We start from the raw sequence: 19,525 nt of genomic DNA, 5'->3' as shown, positions 1-19,525 counted from the left end.
CTCCAAAGCAGCCAGGAATGAGGTTCCGGAGGGGTCCGTGGGGCCACACGTCCCGGAACACAAGAAGGACCTGGGACTTCTCAAGGTTGTGCCTAGTGTCTTCTCCAGAACTCCACCCCAGGGAACACAGGCTCTTGCAGGGAGCCCTCTGTTTGGGCTGCCCGTCGCAGAGTCTGCATGGCCCCTGGCCCCAGGGCCCTTCTCTTAACGGGCTTCTCTTGTGACAGTTTCCTGTGCTGCTTAGCGGAACTAAGGCAGAACGAAGCACAGTGACCCCGAAGTCGGGAACCAAGGCCCGGCCTCGCACCTCACCCTAAACCTCGGCAGCATCACATAACCTCTCTGGCCTCAATTCACTGATCATTACAACAAGGAGCTAGCCTAGGGCAAACTGGACACACATGGCTCATGGGTCCCTCTTAGCACCTGCCCAGCCCCACCCAGCCTCTTTCTGTGGAAGAAAGTAGTTGTCTGTAGTGTCAGGATGGGTAAGATCCCCGAGGGCTTGCGATGTGGAGTTTCGAGGATTCACCCAGCACCGAGCCAGGGTTCTGGCTTCTTCTTTTCAAGACCCAGGCCACGGCCCCAGGCCACAGCAGGCAGAGCTGGGGCCACCCACGTAAGCAAGCTCTGGGAGTCTTTATCTGCAACGTCTGAGGGAAGAGCCAATCAGAGAATGCGTCTGCCTTTCCCTTCAAGTCACGGAGGCTCTAATGCTCTAACCTTCAGGCCATAGGCCTACATGGTTAAGGGAACAAAAAGGCCCCCGAGACCCTTCTCCCCAAGCCTAGGGCTTTCCTTCCTGTCCCTAAACTCCGGTTCCCTGGTTCCCCGGCTCCATAAACAGTTGGGGGAACCAGTGAGAAGTTTCCAGTTTGCTTCTAAGAATCAGTGTCAGGGCTGCGCAGAGAGCTCAGTGGATAAGACGCCCCCTGTATACACACAAGGCTCTGAGAGGGTGGGCGTGGCAGCGTACGCCTGTGATCCCAGAACAGGAGGTAGAGGCAAGAGGATCCTGGGAGCTCACTGCTCACTAGCTAGGCAGGTTAGCCAGCTGGTTAGCTCTGAGCTCAGTGAGACCCTGCCTTAGAAAATAGGGTAGTAAGGTATAGATACTCAGTGCTGACCTCTAGCCAACACACACACACACACATGCAACACACAGGCTTCTGCCACACTGAACAGCCCCCCAGGTACCACCCAACACAGGGCCACAGGTTCAACTCACGCCTGGAGCCTCCTGGTACGAGGAGGCTTCCCCCAGAGAAGAAACTGGCTCCATCATTTGAGATGACCCGAGACCTGGATGGGGGCAGCAGGTTGGAACCTCTTGCTCTCGGCTCACACGCGTGACCTAAATGAGAAGCACCCTTGTAAGACAGGGCCCATCATGGTGCCCCGGTGCCTGCAATTGCATGCCGAATGCATCCCGAGGGGGACTGTGGGCAGATGGGTGGCCTCTGCACTCTCGTCTTCTCCAGGCTTGGAGTCATCTGCCTGGGCGGGGTCTCCATTTGATCACACACAGTCCCTACTTCCGACCTCCAGACAACCTCGCAGAAAGCAGCCACCTCTAACCTGGGCTTGGGAGAGCCGAGGCTGTAGGGCGGAGTCTGCACGAGCAAGTTCACCAGGAGGAGGGCGTGTGGAGTCCTCATGGAGACCTCTGCAGAGCAACAGGGTCCTCAGAACATACACGTCCCCAGAGAAGACTTGGCCGTGCTGCCAGCGGCAGATCGAGGTGGCACTCTGAGCTGCTGAAAGCTGCCAGGGCCCCGAGGGTCTGCCACGGGCGCGCTCTCTGAGTCAGACCCACAGAGTCACAGCTCCACGGGGATCGCATCCCAGGCTCCACCTCAAGGCTGTGCTGTGCCTCTGCCAGGTGTCATGGCAGCCCAGTCCCCTTCAGGACTCGAAGCAGCGGAAACCTTTTCCCAGGCTGTCTGCCTTCCCGATGTCCCCCTGTCCTTCCGGCCCAGGGGCGGGAGAGGATGCGCCGGCTCCCAGGACCAACCTCCACTTTCTTCACCTGAGCACCCGCAGCCCTGCAGGTGAGCCACACCTTCTGTCTGAAGCACGCTCTCCTGAATGGCTGGGGGCTGAGGTGGACTGGGTTTGCATCCCCCGTGGGGTCTCGCTGGTCTAGAAGTAGTTGAGAACAGGTGGCCCCAGACCCAGAGAACAAATCCTGAACTACATCTGGGGAGCAGATGTGGCAGGGCTGTGCAGACCATCCCTCCAGAAAGGGCCAGAGCCTTTCCTCAAAACCACTGGATGCCGTCGGGCTGCAGGGGCCAGACATGGAATCCCCACTCAGCACCTTCCCGGACGTGATTCAGAAGCATACCCGGCAGACAGATGTGGAGCCAGGCTGCCCGCCCATGGCCTGAGGAATCTACCTACATGGCATGATTCTGTGTCCAGTGCTAGCTGCCATCCTCCTGGGTACCAGAGGGCAGGGCTGACGTCCCCACAATCTCATCCCAGCAGGTGTCCCTCCCTCAGGTGCCCTGCCTCAGCTTCCTATCAGCTCTGCTGCTCTCTGGAGTGCCAGCGTCCACCCACCCCGACCTGTGCGGTTTCCCACACACACTGAGAGGTGATGGAGGCCCCTTGCCTTGCTCCTTCCCATGTGAACTCAATGCGGACGGTGGCAGCATGTGGGGTTTTGGCAAGTTCTCTGTCACCGCCCAAGGAGTCACTCCAAGATGGAGCTCACCTGTCACCTGGCAGCGGGCTCACTCTGCACAGGCAGGGGACTTGCCCACGTGAGGAGGAAGTTCTGGATTTCTCCCTAGCTTTCTTGACAGCCATCGCCTGGTGGCCCTTGGGTCCCTGTATCTCAGACGAGGCCTTAGGTCGATCCCCTTCTCATGGAGGTGAGCGCTGGCCTGTGATAAAGGTTATACACACACACACACACACACATACATACACATACACACAAACACATACACATACATACACACACATACACACATACATATACACACACATACACATACACATACATACATACACACACATACACACACATACACACACACATACACACACACACACATACACACACATATACACATACACACACATACACACACATACACACACATATACACACACACACATACACACACATACATACACACATACGCACACATACACACACATACACACATACACACACACACACATGCACACACACACACACACACACTGCTCCAAGAGACAACGACTAGGGAAGGTGTTCCAGGGTCAAGGATGACCACGTACCATGCTCACACACCACACGGCATGGGTGTGGGGCGTGGCTCTTAGATCTCAGGATCCTGGGAGGGGGATGCTGGCCACTGCTGCAGAAGTCAGGTGCGCTTCACACACGGCCACCCCGGGGACAGGGGTTGTGCCGCCCCCACCCCAGCTTTCTCCTCTGGCATTGGCCACACTCCCACAGGGCCCGTTTGCCGGTGACAGGAATAAAATGTGCTATAAACTCACTTCCAGCTCGGGGCAAAGGCCTTGCCGGGTACAGTCTGCGATGCCAAGGTGCCACGTGGGGACACAGGGTGTGTGGGGACCCCAGCTCATCCACAGCAGGGGTGGGGATGCCCTGTAAGCACACTGCGCTCCCAAGGTGACTCCACAGGGTGGGGGAAGCAGAGAGCGCCACCCCTAGGTGTCCGTCCCACCCACAGTGTGAATTCATCACCAGGGACGCTCTCTACAACCTGAGCTTTCCCATTATAGGCCCCAAGTACACGGGACCTGGCCAAGGGCCATCCACCCTGCTGCCCGCCTGTCAGGAAGGTCACCACAAAAGGGTCCCAGCTGACCTCTGACCCTCCTCCTCCCGCCCACTTCACCAGTGTGACAACTGGCTAAGGGAAAGTGGGGATTATTCAATCCCGGAAGGACAAAAGACGGCATGGGAAAAATTTAGCAAAGAAACCATGGGAGAGGGAGAGCCAGCGGGCCAGCGGGGAGAGCTGGTGGGTTCCGGCACCTGTGTGTCATCCCACACAGCCCGCCCAGTGAGAGCGAGGCTGCGGGGCAGCAACCAGGCTGAGGCACAGGCTTTGTGTCTACCACACTGAAGGCGCCCGCGGCCGGCCTCCCCTTTGCTGAGACATGCCTGCTGAGCCAACTGGAATTACTGGTCTTATAAAGAAATGAAGGCCGTAACATTTCCCTACCTAAGGAAAAGGGGGGTTGGGGGTGTCCCCACCGACTGTGCCGCAGCACCACTCTGACCTTCACTGGCAGCCCGCGCCAGAGTCCCTTGTGCTGGCTATCTCGGGCGCTCGTCCCCAAAGGCTTATCTGCCTCTCGCAGGCAAAGTATGAAAATGACAGCTTAAGATAACACATAACGGGGCCCATCTTTCTTCTGAGATAAGATTTTCAAACCCGGAGTCACTGCACATCTGTGCGCCAGTGAATTAAATATAAAAAGGTCCAGCGGGACGGGAGACGGGCGCGTCCTGCCCACGGCTCCTGGAGTCGCGTGGGGCCCCAGAGCAGCGGCCCCCCTCCTCACGCTGGAGCCTCGTTTATTTCTCCGGAACCTAATTGAGTTTTGCTGTTTCCATATTGTCTGTTTTCCAGGCCGCCTTGGATTTACATTTGTAAACAAGCAGGCAGAAACCTCCAACCAGACTTAATGAGCTGTGCGGTTTGCTCCTCTGCCGCTGCCTCCACCAACACACACACACACACACACACACACACACACGCACACACACACGCACGCACACACACACACACACACACACGCACACGCACACGCACGCGCAGGACTCCTGGCCCTAAAACGAGGCTGGGTTTGGGGGATGAGATCTTGGTCCCATCTCCACTAACGCCTCCCAGTACAGGTCTTACGCTTTTCAATGTTGCCAGGAAAATCACCCAGCTTTTGGGATACCCTCAAGGAAGACTCAGGGAGCATTTTGCTAGCCCTGAAGGGTCCTCTACTGGCCCACCTCCCCAGGGCGGGTGCCTGGCCTTACCCCAGCTCCTCTGTCCAGAGAGCACCAGGCGGGACCACCCATGGCCAGTCCCACACATCGGCCCTCGCTGGTCCGAATATGGGTAATAAAGGAAGCTTGCCATGGTCAGTCCCTCTGCTGAGCTATCTTGATGTAGTGTCACTGTTCTCAAATGTTTCCCCCCCTCTGCTATCCCTGAGTTATTCAAGAGAATTCAAGACAGCTCTCTTCTGATGGGCAGTGCTGGGGCAGGGACTCCAAATGAGACCCCTCCTGGCATGTAGTCACTCTGAGGGTGGTCACAAGACGATCCGTGGACAGGCCTGAGGAGAAGGGTGATTCCAAGCTCCCGTCAGGATAGGCAGTGAATGCCTGCTACCAACCCGGGTGCAGTGGCTGAGGTCGGGCCGACCACCCTCACCCTAACTGTGTTGGTTGCCTACAAAGTGTGGGGTGTCCATGGTGGCGTTCCCCTCGAGCTCCAGCTGGGGTGCTGGAGAAATGGCGCGAAGCCAGGTGAAGCTGCGAGGCTCTTACCCACGTTGGCCAAGGTCAGGTGCAGCCGGCCCTTCACTACTGTGTGGACCCCGATGGGCTTGACGCTGCCGAAGCCAGCCACGTCACCGCTCATGGCCATCATTTCCTGTTCGTACTCGGTGGCCACGACCTCCAGTTCGTGTGCGACCTGAACAGCGGGCCGCCCTTGGCGGAGGAGGTGCTGCAGGGGGAAGACAGGCAGTGCTGAGCAGCTGGGGTCTAACCACGGGCACCTCCAACAGTCTGTTGAGGGTTAGGGCGGCTCCCGACCCACCCAGAGAGGCCCTGGAAGCGGAGAAAGACAGGCCCGTGAAGGGCATTAGGGACAGAGGCAAGAGGCCAGCTTATCAGAAACACCCCGAATAAACACTAGGTGGCACTGTGGCGCACGAAACAGGGGCCTGGCAGCTGCCTGGTAGAAGCCGGCCTCTGGTGGGAAGAAACACGGGTAACAGAATAAGGCCAGGGCTGGTCAAGCCCCTCTCTGGATTTGAGTAGAATTTCAGAGCAAAGAGAAGCCCCAGGAGGGCAGCCAGGCCAGGGTGCGCAGCAGAGCCCATGAGGACAGAACTGCAGGTTTCGGTGGGTGTGGCACCCCTGGGGACCTCTGGACCCAGGCTGAGGCAGCACAAAGCCCTATGTGCCAGGTGAGGCAGGCGCGCTGAGACTGGCGCCATGGCCCCGGGGCAGCACAGCAGGGCTCTCTTGAGCGCATCTTTCCAGCTGTCAATCCCAGGCCAGGCTGGGTGACCAACGGTGGAATCACAGGTTCCGGGCCAGCTTGGACCTCATCAGCCATGTGCCCTGGAGCCTCCTCCCGCCCGGCAGGAGGAGGGAACCAGACCGAGGTCAAAGCTTCCGTAAGCCCTGGCTCTTCCTACAGCCATGGGAGCACTTTTCCTGAGAGTGAAGGCGCCAGACCTGAGACGTGCATACTTGGGAGGCTGCCAGCCCAGGGGCGACTGAGAGCCCATCCCAAGTGCACATATATCTGTGGTTCAAGAGCCCTGGTACCGGGGCTGGAGAGATGGCTCAGTGGTTAAGAGTACTGACTATTCTTCCTAAGGTCTTGAGTTCAAATCCCAGCAACCACGTGGTGGCTCATAGCCATCCGTAACAAGATCTGACTCCCTCTTCTGGAGTGTCTGTCTGAAGACTGCTACAGTGTACTTACATATAATAAATAAATAAATCCTTAAAAACCCAACTTGGCTTCTTCTTTGCCTTTTTAACTTTAAAACTTCTGTAGGAGAGCTGGAGAGGCAGCTCAGCAGCTGAGAGCACTTGCTGCAGTTCCATGGAACGGGGGCCCAGTTCCCAGCACTGCCAGGCAGCCCACAGCAGAGCTGCCTCCAACTGGAGCTTCAGGGGAGCCACTGCCCCCTTCTGGCCTCGAAGGGTACTTACAGGCACGTGCAGATCTGTGACATGATCATGCATGTGTGCATGCACACACAGACAGACACACACACACACACACACACATATACACGAGTGCACGAGGAATTTCCAGAGATAGAGACTGTAATGTGTGGTTGGGGTGGGGCAGAATTCCCCACCATGCTTGTGAATGAAGTCCCTTGCATCCCTCCTGACTCCTCCCTACTGCAGAGCCTGTCTCCAGCATCCACACACCATCCCTCCTCAAGGGGCCCCCTCCTCAGAGGACGGGGTGCTCCAAGTCAAGGATGTTGAGCGGCAGGGTGTGCAGCAGAGGAGACAGGATGGGTTAAGAGAGTCAGACGGGAACAAGGGAGGGGTTGGGGTCACGAACACAGAAGCAGTTGGAATCCACAGGTCTCGGTGCCCAGCATCTGAGGACAAAGAGAAGGTGGGGAGCCCGGGAGAGTGTGGTGGGGACCTAGGAGAGACCCCAGCATCCCCCGTGACTACACAGGGCTGAGGCCAGCCCAGGATTTTCACAGTGATCTTCTGCTAATCCCCTGGGTTCACTTTACAACACAGAAAGACTTGGGGGGGGGAAAATTGAGGGGTCTTAGCGTCAGCAGGAGAGAGGGTGGGAAAGCCCAGTCAGAAAATTCTAACTAAAATCATAGTACACGAGTCAAGACGCTTGGAGGCAGCTCAGCAGGGCCTGCCTGGCATGCTCAAGGTCCTGGGTTCGATTCTCAGTAGAGGGAAGGCAAGAGAAACCCACGACTGCCAACAGCAACCAGCCATCTTCCCATACCTCAGTCATGCTCCCCTCTGATGGGCCAGCTCTGGCCACCTCAGAGGACAGTGACCAGCACTGCCCTTAGACAGCATCACTCTGGAAGAGGCAGGAAGTGGCGTGGCGTGGCGTGGCGTGACAGGACCCCGTGGGAGCGAAGCTCACCAAGGACACGTGGCTGTAGAACCCAGCCTCCATGAGAAGACCTGTCCCCTCAGAGGGCAGAGAACACTACGTTGTTTGTCACTGGAGAACAAGAGTGCAGCCGCTGCCATTCGGACAAGCTTGTCCCGCATCACCGCAGCGCCCGGTCCCTCGGGATAGCTACCTTCATCTGGACGCCGGCAGAGCCAATGAGCAGCAAGGAGTCTCCATCCCAGACGTCGACCTGCAGCGTCTGAGCGGCCAGGTAGTGGGCAAACCAGTGCTGCTCTCCTGGTTTCAGGAAGCCGGGATCCACCATGTACCTCAGCTGGAAGCCGGGGGAGCCTGTGCAGAGGACCAGAGTGAGGCCGCGGGGAATGGGGGCCATTTGTCATCCTTATGCGCAGAGATATTTCTACTCTGGTCATGATTACTAATTTCTGCTTCCGTCACAATGACAGTTAATAAACACATTAATCAAAAACATTGTGAAATACACAAATTAACAAAACGAGGAGTCGTGTTAGGGAGACTGTACTTCTTTCCAGTGTGCACAATAAACTCCCAAAATAAGACTTACGGATTCCACCGAGTCCTTGTAAAACAAGGGTGACGGATGGGGAGAGCGTTCTGTGAGGCTCGCCAAGGAGTTTTTTATTCTATACACAGGACTTAAGGAAGAAACCAGTCCGCATGTGCTGTCAGGGCTGTGTCACATGTGTGTGCACACAAATGAATGCGCACACACACACACACACACACACACACACACTCCCTCAAAGACGTTTCGAACATGCCCCTGCTGGGCTCCTAATTCGTGACACCAGCCCCTGGTGCCTCCCTGAGGCTGCACCGACCCATCAGACTGACTAACATGGGAGCCACACTGCGGCCTCTGACTTCATCTTCCCGAGGAAACACGATCATTAATTCTGAACGGACAAAGCTGGCAGCGGCGAGATCACCGTTAGTTAAGGCGCACGCACATAGCAGCCGATGCTGGGGTGGGGGCAGGGGATATGCTCTGCTCGAAGCAGTGTTTCCTCCCCTTCTGGCAACAGTGCCAGATGGGCGTGATGGGCGGAGCCCTCACTTCCAGAGAGGAGAGTGTGCAGCTCCTCAGGGGTCACTCTCCCCCATCCCCCCTGGAACCTGCTCTGCTCCCTCAGCTGCATGGGGTGCACAGACCAACACCTTGTCTGACCTCAGACAGACGGCACTCTATCCTGCAGGGTGTCGGATGGGGCACAGCTACGGTGCTGGGCTCCAGACCTGAATGACAGGGAAGGGGAGATGGGTGGTTGTGGTGGACCTCAGGCGAGAGTGGTGAGGCCTGGCTTAGGTCATCTCTCAGGATGGAAAAGCAAGAGAAGAAGCAGAAAAACCTAAGAGGAGCTGAGGGAAAACCGGCCCTCGGAAGACAGGCATGCCCCACCGTGGCATCTCACAGGCGACCAGAGCCACCGCCAACCCATGCATGGCCCTCGGAAGACAGGCACGCCCCACTGCGGCATCTCACGGCTCACAGACTGGCCAGCTCCTTACACCTCTCAGAGAGGCATGGGCAGCCCTGCGAATACCAACGCCTGGCCTTACCACAGCGTCAGACCAAGGCTTCAGATCAGTGCCAGCCCCCAGCGCACCCCAGCAAGACCTCCATGGCATGACAGCCCCAGAGGCGTGCGAGAAGGAGCCATCCACATCTACCTCAGCTTCCCCTGGGCACGCACCCACCCGTCTCCCTGGGGCAACTTGACTCCAGTGTGTCCCAGGCTGGACCCTTGTGTCCACAGCTGGCTCCTCCTCACATCACCTGGGTGGCTTTCCTGCCCCATCACCATGACAATCACCAGCTGCCAGGCCCTTCTGACATTACTACCACCTCACTCAGCAGTCACTAGCTGTGCCCTGCCGGATGCCAGTCCTTGCACACGGTACACGGGAAAGGGGACACACAGGGCCCATGCCTGTGGTGCTATGATGAAGGATTTACCACTGGGCCAGAGCAGCAGCCGTGGCACCTGCTGGCCATGTGTGGCAAGCTGGCAGCTTCTTCGCACTGTGGACACCAGACCAGTCAAGACCAACAACCTTGCCGCTGGCACCACCACAGAAGGACCTTCTCCGAGACTCCTGCGTCATCCCTGGCAGCTCAGGAGCTGTGGTGCCACTGGGCAGGGTAAAATCGTCCCCAAGTTCTCAGGTCTCACCTCTTACTACCTACCCCATGCCTATTCTGGTGGGTCCCTGTGACCCCCTCGCCCAGCCACACACACAGCCCAAGGCTTGGAGGACACATTTCTCTCTCATTCAACCTCAGCGTCCCTTCACGATTCACAGATGCCTCCTGCCCTGGACAGGTGTCCGCAGCTCCACCAAGTGAGACTCTGTCCATCTAGACGAGCCCCAGAGGTCGGAGCGAGCTGCAGCAGCTGCAAACACTCGGGCTCTAAGCAAGGCCAAGGAAATGCAAGGGAGCGTGGGGGAGCGTGGGGGGAAGCATGGGGGGGAGCATGGGGGGGAGCGTGGGGGAGCGTGGGGGGAAGCATGGGGGGGAGCTTGGGGGGAGCGTGGGGGGAGCGTGGGTCACGCAACAGAACGTATTGCCCACATTCCATTCAAGGGCAGATCTAAGCGCCCATGACGCAGGGAGGATCCAGTACACCAGGGTCCGCCTACCCCGCAGGCCCTTACAGAGAAATACCAAGCCACATACCCGGGAACAGGATCTGAGTACACCCGGAAATCGTGACAAAGAAAACCTAAATGCATCACGCAGAGTAGGAAGAAATACAACTCCAGCTCTCTGAATACAATGCCACAAACTAGAAACCATTAATAAAAAATTTAATGGTAAGAAATTCACAACCTAATCCTGAGTAACTGTGGAAGGGAACAGAACAAGGTTTTCTGGAAAACCTGGGCATCTGTCATTCTGGCACTGGGGAGGTGGAAACTGGAGGAGCAGGAGTTCAAGACCAGCCTGGGCTATATGAGTTCAAGGATAGCCTGGCTACATGAGGTACCATGTAGGAGGAGGAGGAGGAGGGAGAGGAAGAGGAGGAAGAAGAAGAAGAGGAGGAGGACAAGGAGGAGGAGGAAAAGGAAGAAAAGGGTTTCTAGAAAGCACAACTCATCACCGAATGAGACACAATACACTCGTCAGAGAAAAAAAAAAGCACAGCTCTGCAGAGGACCCAGGTTCGGTTCCCAGCACCCACGCATTATGACTTCAGGTACAGGGTATCTGTCGCCCTCTTCTGGCCTCCACGGGCACTGCATGCAAATGGCACATACACACTGACTGGTTCTCCCTTTATTTCTGTTATTCTGCTGCAGAGCTGATTTAGGGCCTACCGTGGTGAGTGTTACACTAAGTTCCACGGGCCGCTGGGAAGACCATGTGTGAGGTCTGTAAATACCTGTGGTATGGCTTAACCCTGGAGGTTAATAATTTTCAGTCCGGAGGACGGACCTGTCTGTTGGATCTGTGCTCCTGGGGTTGCCTGCTATCACCTGTCTTGACTTTTTGCCTCTGTTAGCATTCATGTTGGTGAGACCCAGAGTCTGGTGCGTACTTATCTACAACTGCTGAGTCTTCCTGATTCACCTGTGGATGCTGCTCTTTCTCTCTTCCAATTGTGGCTTGATGTCTCCGCTGGACATTGGACTGACAGCACACTCATACACACTCATTCACACACTCATACATACTCACACACACACTCACACACACACTCATTCACACACTCATACATACTCACACATACACTCACTCACACACGTACACACACTCACACACATACACACTCACACATATACACTCACACACACATTCATACACACACACTCATTCACACACTCATACATACTCACACATACACTCACTTACACACATACACACACTCATACACACACTAATTCACACTCATACATACACACGTATATACACACACTCACACACACTCATTCACACACTCATACATACACATGCACTCACACATGTACACACACTCATACACACTCACTCACACTCACACATGCACTCACACACATACACACACTCATACACACTCACTCACACTCACACACATACACTCACACACACATTCATACACACACACTCATTCACACACTCATACATACTCACACATACACTCACTTACACACATACACACACTCATACACACACTAATTCACACTCATACATACACACGTATATACACACACTCATTCACACACTCATACATACACATGCACTCACACATGTACACACACTCATACACACTCACACTCACATACATACACTCACACACATACACACACTCATACACACTCACTCACACTCACACACACACACACACACATACACGCGCGCACACATGCATGCCATGACCTTTCATCCTCTTGCATCTCTGAGCCTCAGCCTGTCTCTGAGCTCTGCAGACAATGTCACAAAAGTTGCTTCTCCCAGCACTGGAATCTGAGTGCGGTTTCCCAGTCCCTGTCCACCTCAAGAAACAGCAGGAATTCAGACCCCGGCGTGGTCTCATGAGTTAAGATGGGAAAAACGTGCAGGTGTGTTTCTGCCTTGTGTGGTTTACATCAGTTACTTTACAGCGACACCAGGAGAGGTGAACCACTCCCTGCCCGGAGGATGCCAAAGAGTCTGTCACCATTTATCCGGCCTGTCCCAAGTAAACCACACCTCCTCATAGCCCGGGTGATGCTCAGGTCACGGGAGCGTCTGCTTGTCAAGCAGAGGAATCCAAAGCAGACAGGGACTCTTGCGTCCTCTTCGGGGAAACATGCAATCACACACAGTGGGCACAGTGCCATCGAGAGAACAGGCTGCAAAGGTGTCACACCACAAAAGTTCCTGTCAAAAACCAGAAACCTCACCCCAGTGCCCAGGAAAGGAGGAAGCAGAGGACACCCTGTGAGTCACCAGACAGAAAACAAGTCTAGGCTGCCTCGGACGCTCTACAGAGGACGGTGCGCTCACATGCTACACAGGGGGTACAGCCAACAAGCGAGGGCCACACCCACCATAAAAGGGGGACTCCATCTGCTTCTGTCTTTAATTACAATGTGTGTGTGTGTGTGTCTGCACATGTTCCCATATATGCACACATGCTACGCTGCACACGTAGAGTTGCAGCGAACAAGCTGCAGGAACTAGTTCTCTTCTTCCACCGTGTGGGTCCCGGGGAACAATCTCAGGTCCTCGGGCTTGGCGGACGGTGTCTTCTCTTGCTGAGCCACCTCACAGCCTGAGACCCGATTTCTCAGCAGACTACATTTTAAATGATGAATATCTGCAGCAAATTTAACGTTGGCAGGATAACCAACGGTATTTTAAAACACTGTCTTTAATTCTTAGATGGCATTATAATATTGAGTGCAAGCTCTTCAGAAAACTGAGTTGCAGAGGCACTGTGTGAGGAAACCCTTGTAAGAGGGGCCTGGCACTGATATAAGGCTGGCTCCGGAGAGCACAGCCGGCCAGCGTGGAGCATGGTCTTGCACGCGCGCACACACACACACACACACACACACACACCAATCACTCCGTTCTCTCAAGTGCACACGGATGGCTAGTTGTGCACAACACCCCGCTCCTAAGAATCACAGTTATGAGTTGGTTCTGCAGGTAGGAGTGCCTGCTGCTCTTGGAAGGACATTTGAGTCCCAGTCCCCACTCACAACCACCATCACTGCAACTCCAGGGGATCTCTCCCAGCCTGGGCACTGACACGCAAGTGGCAGACACACAGACGCACTGACACACAGACGCACAGACACACTGACACAGACGCACAGATATATAGACACAGATGCACAGACACACAGACACACAGATGCACAGACACACAGATGCACAGACACAGACACACAGACGCACAGACACAGACATACAGACACACAGACACACAGACACAGAGGTGCACAGTCACACAGATGCACAGACACACAGACATACAGAAAGAAAGACACACAGATGCACAGACACACAGACACACAGATGCACAGACAGAAAGACACACAGACACATAGACGCACAGATGCACAGACACACAGACGCACAAATGCACAAACACACAGACACACAGATGCACAGATGCATGGACACAGATGCACAGATGCACAGACACACAGACGCATGGACACAGATGCACAGATGCACAGACACACAGACGCACTGACACACAGATGCACAGACACACTGACACAGACGCACAGATATATAGACACAGACGCACAGACACACAGACGCACAGACACAGACATACAGACACACAGACACACAGGTGCACAGTCACACAGATGCACAGACACACAGACATACAGAAAGAAAGACACACAGATGCACAGACGCACAGACACACAGATGCACAGACAGAAAGACACACAGACACACAGACGCACAGATGCACAGACACACAGACACACAAATGCACAGACACACAGACACACAGATGCACAGATGCACAGACACAGACGCACAAATGCACAGACACACAGACACACAGATGCACAGACACACAGACGCACGGACACAGATGCACAGATGCACAGACACACAGACACACAGACACAGACACACAGATACAGATGCACAGATGCACAGACACACAGACATATAAATAAAAAGAAACGGAAGCATAAGACAACAGTTCCACAAGGCTGAGCATGGGATCCCTCGGTCCCGCACTTACCAGCATCGAAGGAACCATCTTTACTAATGTGGACGAGGATGTGGGACAGGGGGCCAGAGCCGCCCTTGCCTGTCCCATCCAGCTTGACCAGCTGCAGGCGTGGCGTGGTCTCGGGTGGGAAACGGTAGAACTGGAAGGTGAAATACACGGTCTGTGGCCACGGTGCTCCTGGGCAGTCCTGGGCCGCTCTGAGTACGACAAGATGGAATTGGTCAGATACCCGCAGAGGGGCTCCAGGGTGTGGCGCGCTCAGGGGGAGGCACCGTGGTCCCAGAGGCTGCCTCAGTTACCACAGAGGACTGCTTTGTCCTCTCAGGGGACGGGACGGGGGCTATCCAGGTGCCATGGCGTCTTGCCTGGAGTTGCTGCTCTCAGCAACAGTGACATCTGAGAACTGGGCACACATGGGGCGGCCTTAATTAGCCCGGAAGACTGCACAAGGGAGGGCCTCTGGCATTTGCAAAGGAGGGTCCCAGTCAGGAACACGCAAGGTCATGCACGAGGAGACTGATGTTCAAGACAGAGATAGCTGATCCACTGCCTCAGGTGCTATATCCCATCTTCACGGGACAGATTACCAACCGCCCCACAAACACCGTGGCACATGCCAGATTACCAACTGCCCCACAAACACACACAAACACTACGTGTGTCAACTAACTGACTGGGGAAACAGGTGGTCCTGCCCCAAGCTGGCAAAATCTGAACTCTGAGCATGCTAAAGTCCGACCTTGAGCGCAAGGAGGCCATGGAGCCCGGGGCCTGGCACCTGAGCCTACCTGCTGAAGGCGAGAAACTGCAGCACTATCTCATTCCCCCGGAGACAGTCCGACTCCTCCTTCTGGGGGTTAAACCTCACGGGATCGGCCGGATTGACGGCTTCCACTGGCTGCTGGCTGGCGTCGAGGATCTCGGGGAAGCCCGAGGACTGCAGGAGCACCATCGCGGCTCTGGAGAGCTGGCTTCTGGAGCTGACACAGAGGAGCCTTCAGCCGGACTCCAGGTGGTGCCAGCGCCTGATCATCAAAGCCCAAGGGTCCAAGCCCCCCTCCCCCCGTCCCCCTCCCCCAGGGGCCAAGCCTCACCTCCTGGTCTGGGCTCCCACAACAATGGGGGCATGCAGAGGAGTGAAGGGAAGTTCCTGTAGATGTTCTACAGCAGGCGTCCCCTGAACCAGGGGCGGCTGGCTCAAGTCGGCTTCCAGGTGCGAGACCCTGCCCTCTAACACAGACTCCTGCTTGACAAAACCAGGGCTCCAGGTGAGCGTAGCAAGAACCCGCCATGGAAGGCCCCCAGAAGGTGCTCGGGTCTCAGGGTGTGCTGCCTCGATGGCTTCGGTAGGGGTAGGGTGGCCAGCCTCAGCACCGCCCGCACCGTGCAATGCTTGGGACAAACTATGAAGGTTCTGTTTTGATCTGTGACGCGGGGTGGGCCGGCCACTCTGTATTTTACAGAGCAGCCACACCTGTGACTTTACAAACGACAAGTCGAACGAGCAGACCAGTGCAGTGGAGACGCTGCTACCAAGCAAGCACCAAGCACTGCTGTAGGGCACCACAGCCTGTCCTGCCTCAGACACAGGATGGTGGCAGATGTGTGAGGTGCGACGCTAGTGTCACCTCCCTCCCATCCCACAGCCCACATCACACAGAGAACCAACCAATCACCAAACTCCCTTCCCGTGACAGGGTGATGGGGGCAGGAGGGTACACTTACTGCCTGGAGCTGGGGACCCTCTGGGGACTGAGAACTGTCCGGGGGCTGAGGAGGGGGCTTGGAAGAGCTTCGCAGGGCCGGAGACGGTGGGGAGGCCGCCAGCTGAGAAAGCGAGAGCTGCAGGGCGAGGCCTTGGGTGAGACATCAGACAGCTCAGCTCAGGGAGCCCCCAGCATGCAGAAGCACACACGCATGCCTGCAGAAGCACACACACATGCATGCAGCATACACGCATGCATGCAGAAGCACACACGCATGCCCGCAGAAGCACACACGCATGCCCGCAGAAGCACACACGCATGCATGCAGAAGCACACGCGCATGCCTGCAGACCGCATGGGACGGGAGAACGGTGCCCGTGCATCGCTGCCACTGCAGGAAGCAGCACCAGCACTCACCAGGCTCTCACATCCAGGGCCCTCCAAATGCACATGACCCAAACCAGGTGGCCGACGGGCCTAGGGATAGACTCCCTACCCGCTCCTTGGGGCATGGCCTCTGCCTCAGTCAGGGTGACAGTGGCATTGAGGGCCGGGGCTACCGTGAGAACTTCATGTAAGTTCTGTGTACTAAGCCATATACAAAAGTTTGTGTTCACAGGTGGAGAATGAACGCTGATATCAAAAGGCAGGGGTGGGGCAGGGCGGGGCTCCAGGCTGCACTAGCCCATGTGTCCCACAGCTGGCCTCTGCTTCAGATGCACGCCTCTGAGGGGTGACGGCTCTCTGCAAGGACAGCCAGCCCAGATGGACAGACATCCAGCTCAGCAGGATGAGTGCAGGGGCAGTGGGCGCTGGGCAGTATCCCCGGGGTCCGCTCAGCCCCCTTTAGACCACCAGGCCAGCAGGAGGCGGGAACTGGCCCACAGACTGCACCTTGGATAGGGCTTCTCTGAAAGTCATTTCCAGGACAGTGCTGGAAATCGTGTAGCCAGCGCCACCCTGGGGCCAGGGGACACGAGAGCCCGCCCGCCTGCCTGGTGGCGTCCCTCTGGGAGGGATGAAGGCCAGGTTCCAGGGTCTCGGGCAGTCAGTGGCACTGGCTGGACAGGCCTCACCACTGGGAGGATGTGGCATTTTTAAGTGTGGGCAGCAGGGTCCAGGATCACTAACTGGGCAGGAAGCTGGCAGGACTGGCAGCTGGACCTGGAAACCGGTCCAGTGAAGCAGGCTGCGGGCAGAGGGTCGCAGGGAGGGGGGACCAAAGATACCCCCAGCCCCGGCATGCAGACAGAGTCCTTTCTCAGGCCCAAACTCCCCGACCCCTTCTGGAATTCCTGAGCCCACCTGGAGCCTGGACTTACCCCTGGGCCCACAGGAGAGTCCTGAACTGCAGCGAGGTCCCGGGCTGATGGCGCTGGGGTACCTGGGGAGGGGAGCACGAGGGTTGTCAGCTTCAGCCTCGGCCTGGCCCAGAGGCCAGATGCCAGTCCAGTGGGGCCCACTGTCTCTCTACCTCATCCTTAACAGGATTGGAAGCAATGCTGACCCCTCCCCTTCTCCCACTCTGACCCCTGACCCCTTGCTCTGACCCCTCCCCCCACTCTGACACCTAACCCCTTGCTCTAACCCCTCACCTTGCCAGGCTCTGCCTGCTCCTAGCATAAGGGGCTGAGGCCAGGGCCTGGCTTGCGGTTCCAATCCAACCTACTGAGCACAGCCAATCCCCCAGGTCCCCTGCCATTCACGGTACAGATGCACCTTTGGGATGTCTACTCGGAAGTCAAGGCCAGCCCTCTACTAAGTTTCCCAGGGCAGGGGGCTGAGAGCAGCTGTGACCCTTCAGAGGTCAGTGCAAGGTCCAGTACTCAGGGGGCCCTCTGCAGAGTGACAAGCTCCTCCAGGGAGCTTGGGTGACAAGGGGCCACCTGCACCCCCTGCCCTGCAGCTGCACAGCAGTGACGCCAAGGCTGAGGCTGGGGCTGGTCTGTGCAGGTCCTCACGGCCATGTTACCTCGCAGCCACTTCATACGTGCCTTCAGATCTGCCGTCACACCACCTACAGATACGGGGCCGCCTCAAGGAGACCCCAGCCACCTCTGCCTGTCCCTGCAGAGACTACGGCGTGGCTAGAATGCCCTATGAACCTGACATTTCCCTGCAGGACGGCCAGACAGCTGTCCCTAGGGTCACAAATGCCATCTCCAGCATCATGTCTGGTCCTTGCCTGGATCACTACAACCCTCAGGGATGACATAACGGCCACTTCTAGAAGACCTTGTCCCCGAGTAGACTTTGATTTCCGGAAAAAGCATGCCCTCTCCCCAGGGCCTTGTCTGACACTCAGGGGACTGACAAGAGACACCGGGCACTCACGAAGCGCTCTCTTCCTCCCCTGGACCAGTCTCCACATGGCCCACAACTGCCATGAATGACTCTCTCACACTTCCCACAGTCCCCTGGGGCAAAGCCCGGTGTGCCTGGCCCTGTACCACCAGCCCGGCAGCCTCCTGCTGCACTTTGGGTAGCAACAAAACAAAACCAAAGCCAGTATGCCTGCCACAGAGGGCACACCCAGAGCACACTGCTCAAACCCTGCACTGCCTCGGCTGTCATGGCCTGGCCCCTTATGGCTGCTGTCCAGAGGGTTCCCCGCCCCCCCGCACGCCCCCGCCCCCCCGAGATGCTGGTTGAGGCCTTGTGAGGCCTCACTGACGGACACAAGGTGGCAGGGAGTTCCAGGAATGCAAGTTCCCTCTCTCCTAACATCAACCGACAGGGTTCCCAGTGACCCAAACCCTCCAGTCCGAGAAACCGGCTGCTTTGCGGGAGCCAGGAGGAGGAGGGTCTCCACTCTCTGGAGGGTGAGCACTACCACCCAGTGGACCACCATGGGGTGCCTGGCCCAGGTCCCCGACCACCCCCTGAAGCTCTCTCCTTTACCTAAAACAACCTCAAGATGAAACAGAAAAGCCCCACTTTGTTCCATCCTAATGGGGGACTTGGAAAACTCTGCAGGCTGATTTTAGTAAAGAGGAAAAATTGCAGGAGATGGCTCCATTATCCTTAGCTGAGAGAAGCCCGCACTTAGGCTCTGACCGGTGCATCCTCTGGGTGAGGGCAGGCTGGGGGCGGGGGCTGGAGACAACGCTACCGGGGCCCATTACTGCTTCTCCCCCACCGGCTCAAATTTGGGTATTGTATGGAATGTTTCTTCGGGTAATTCTTTATATTGTGACTTACCATGCAATTTTACCTTCTGAGAGAGTTAAAACAGCTTTAAAAGGCTCTGGCAGCCCTCTTATGACACCTG

General features: G+C 56.4%; 1 protein-coding gene across 1 annotated transcript in view; it reads right to left on the bottom strand.

The window, feature by feature from the left end:
• Nphp4 (nephrocystin 4) overlaps positions 1 to 19,525 on the bottom strand; it is an 85,264-nt gene that overhangs the window by 8,976 nt on the left and 56,763 nt on the right. The window contains 8 exon segments of the mRNA XM_052178300.1: positions 1,229 to 1,354; positions 5,522 to 5,702; positions 8,023 to 8,183; positions 14,558 to 14,745; positions 15,337 to 15,528; positions 15,643 to 15,791; positions 16,274 to 16,390; positions 17,577 to 17,638. Of these exon segments, the coding sequence (XP_052034260.1) occupies positions 1,229 to 1,354; positions 5,522 to 5,702; positions 8,023 to 8,183; positions 14,558 to 14,745; positions 15,337 to 15,528; positions 15,643 to 15,791; positions 16,274 to 16,390; positions 17,577 to 17,638 (1,176 nt within the window).

The sequence above is a fragment of the Apodemus sylvaticus genome, chromosome 3 (genome assembly GCF_947179515.1).
Source record: "Apodemus sylvaticus chromosome 3, mApoSyl1.1, whole genome shotgun sequence".
Taxonomy (NCBI): Eukaryota; Metazoa; Chordata; class Mammalia; order Rodentia; family Muridae; genus Apodemus; species Apodemus sylvaticus.
The sequence above is the reverse complement of the archived record's forward strand: the minus strand, read 5'-3'. Positions and strand labels throughout refer to the sequence as shown.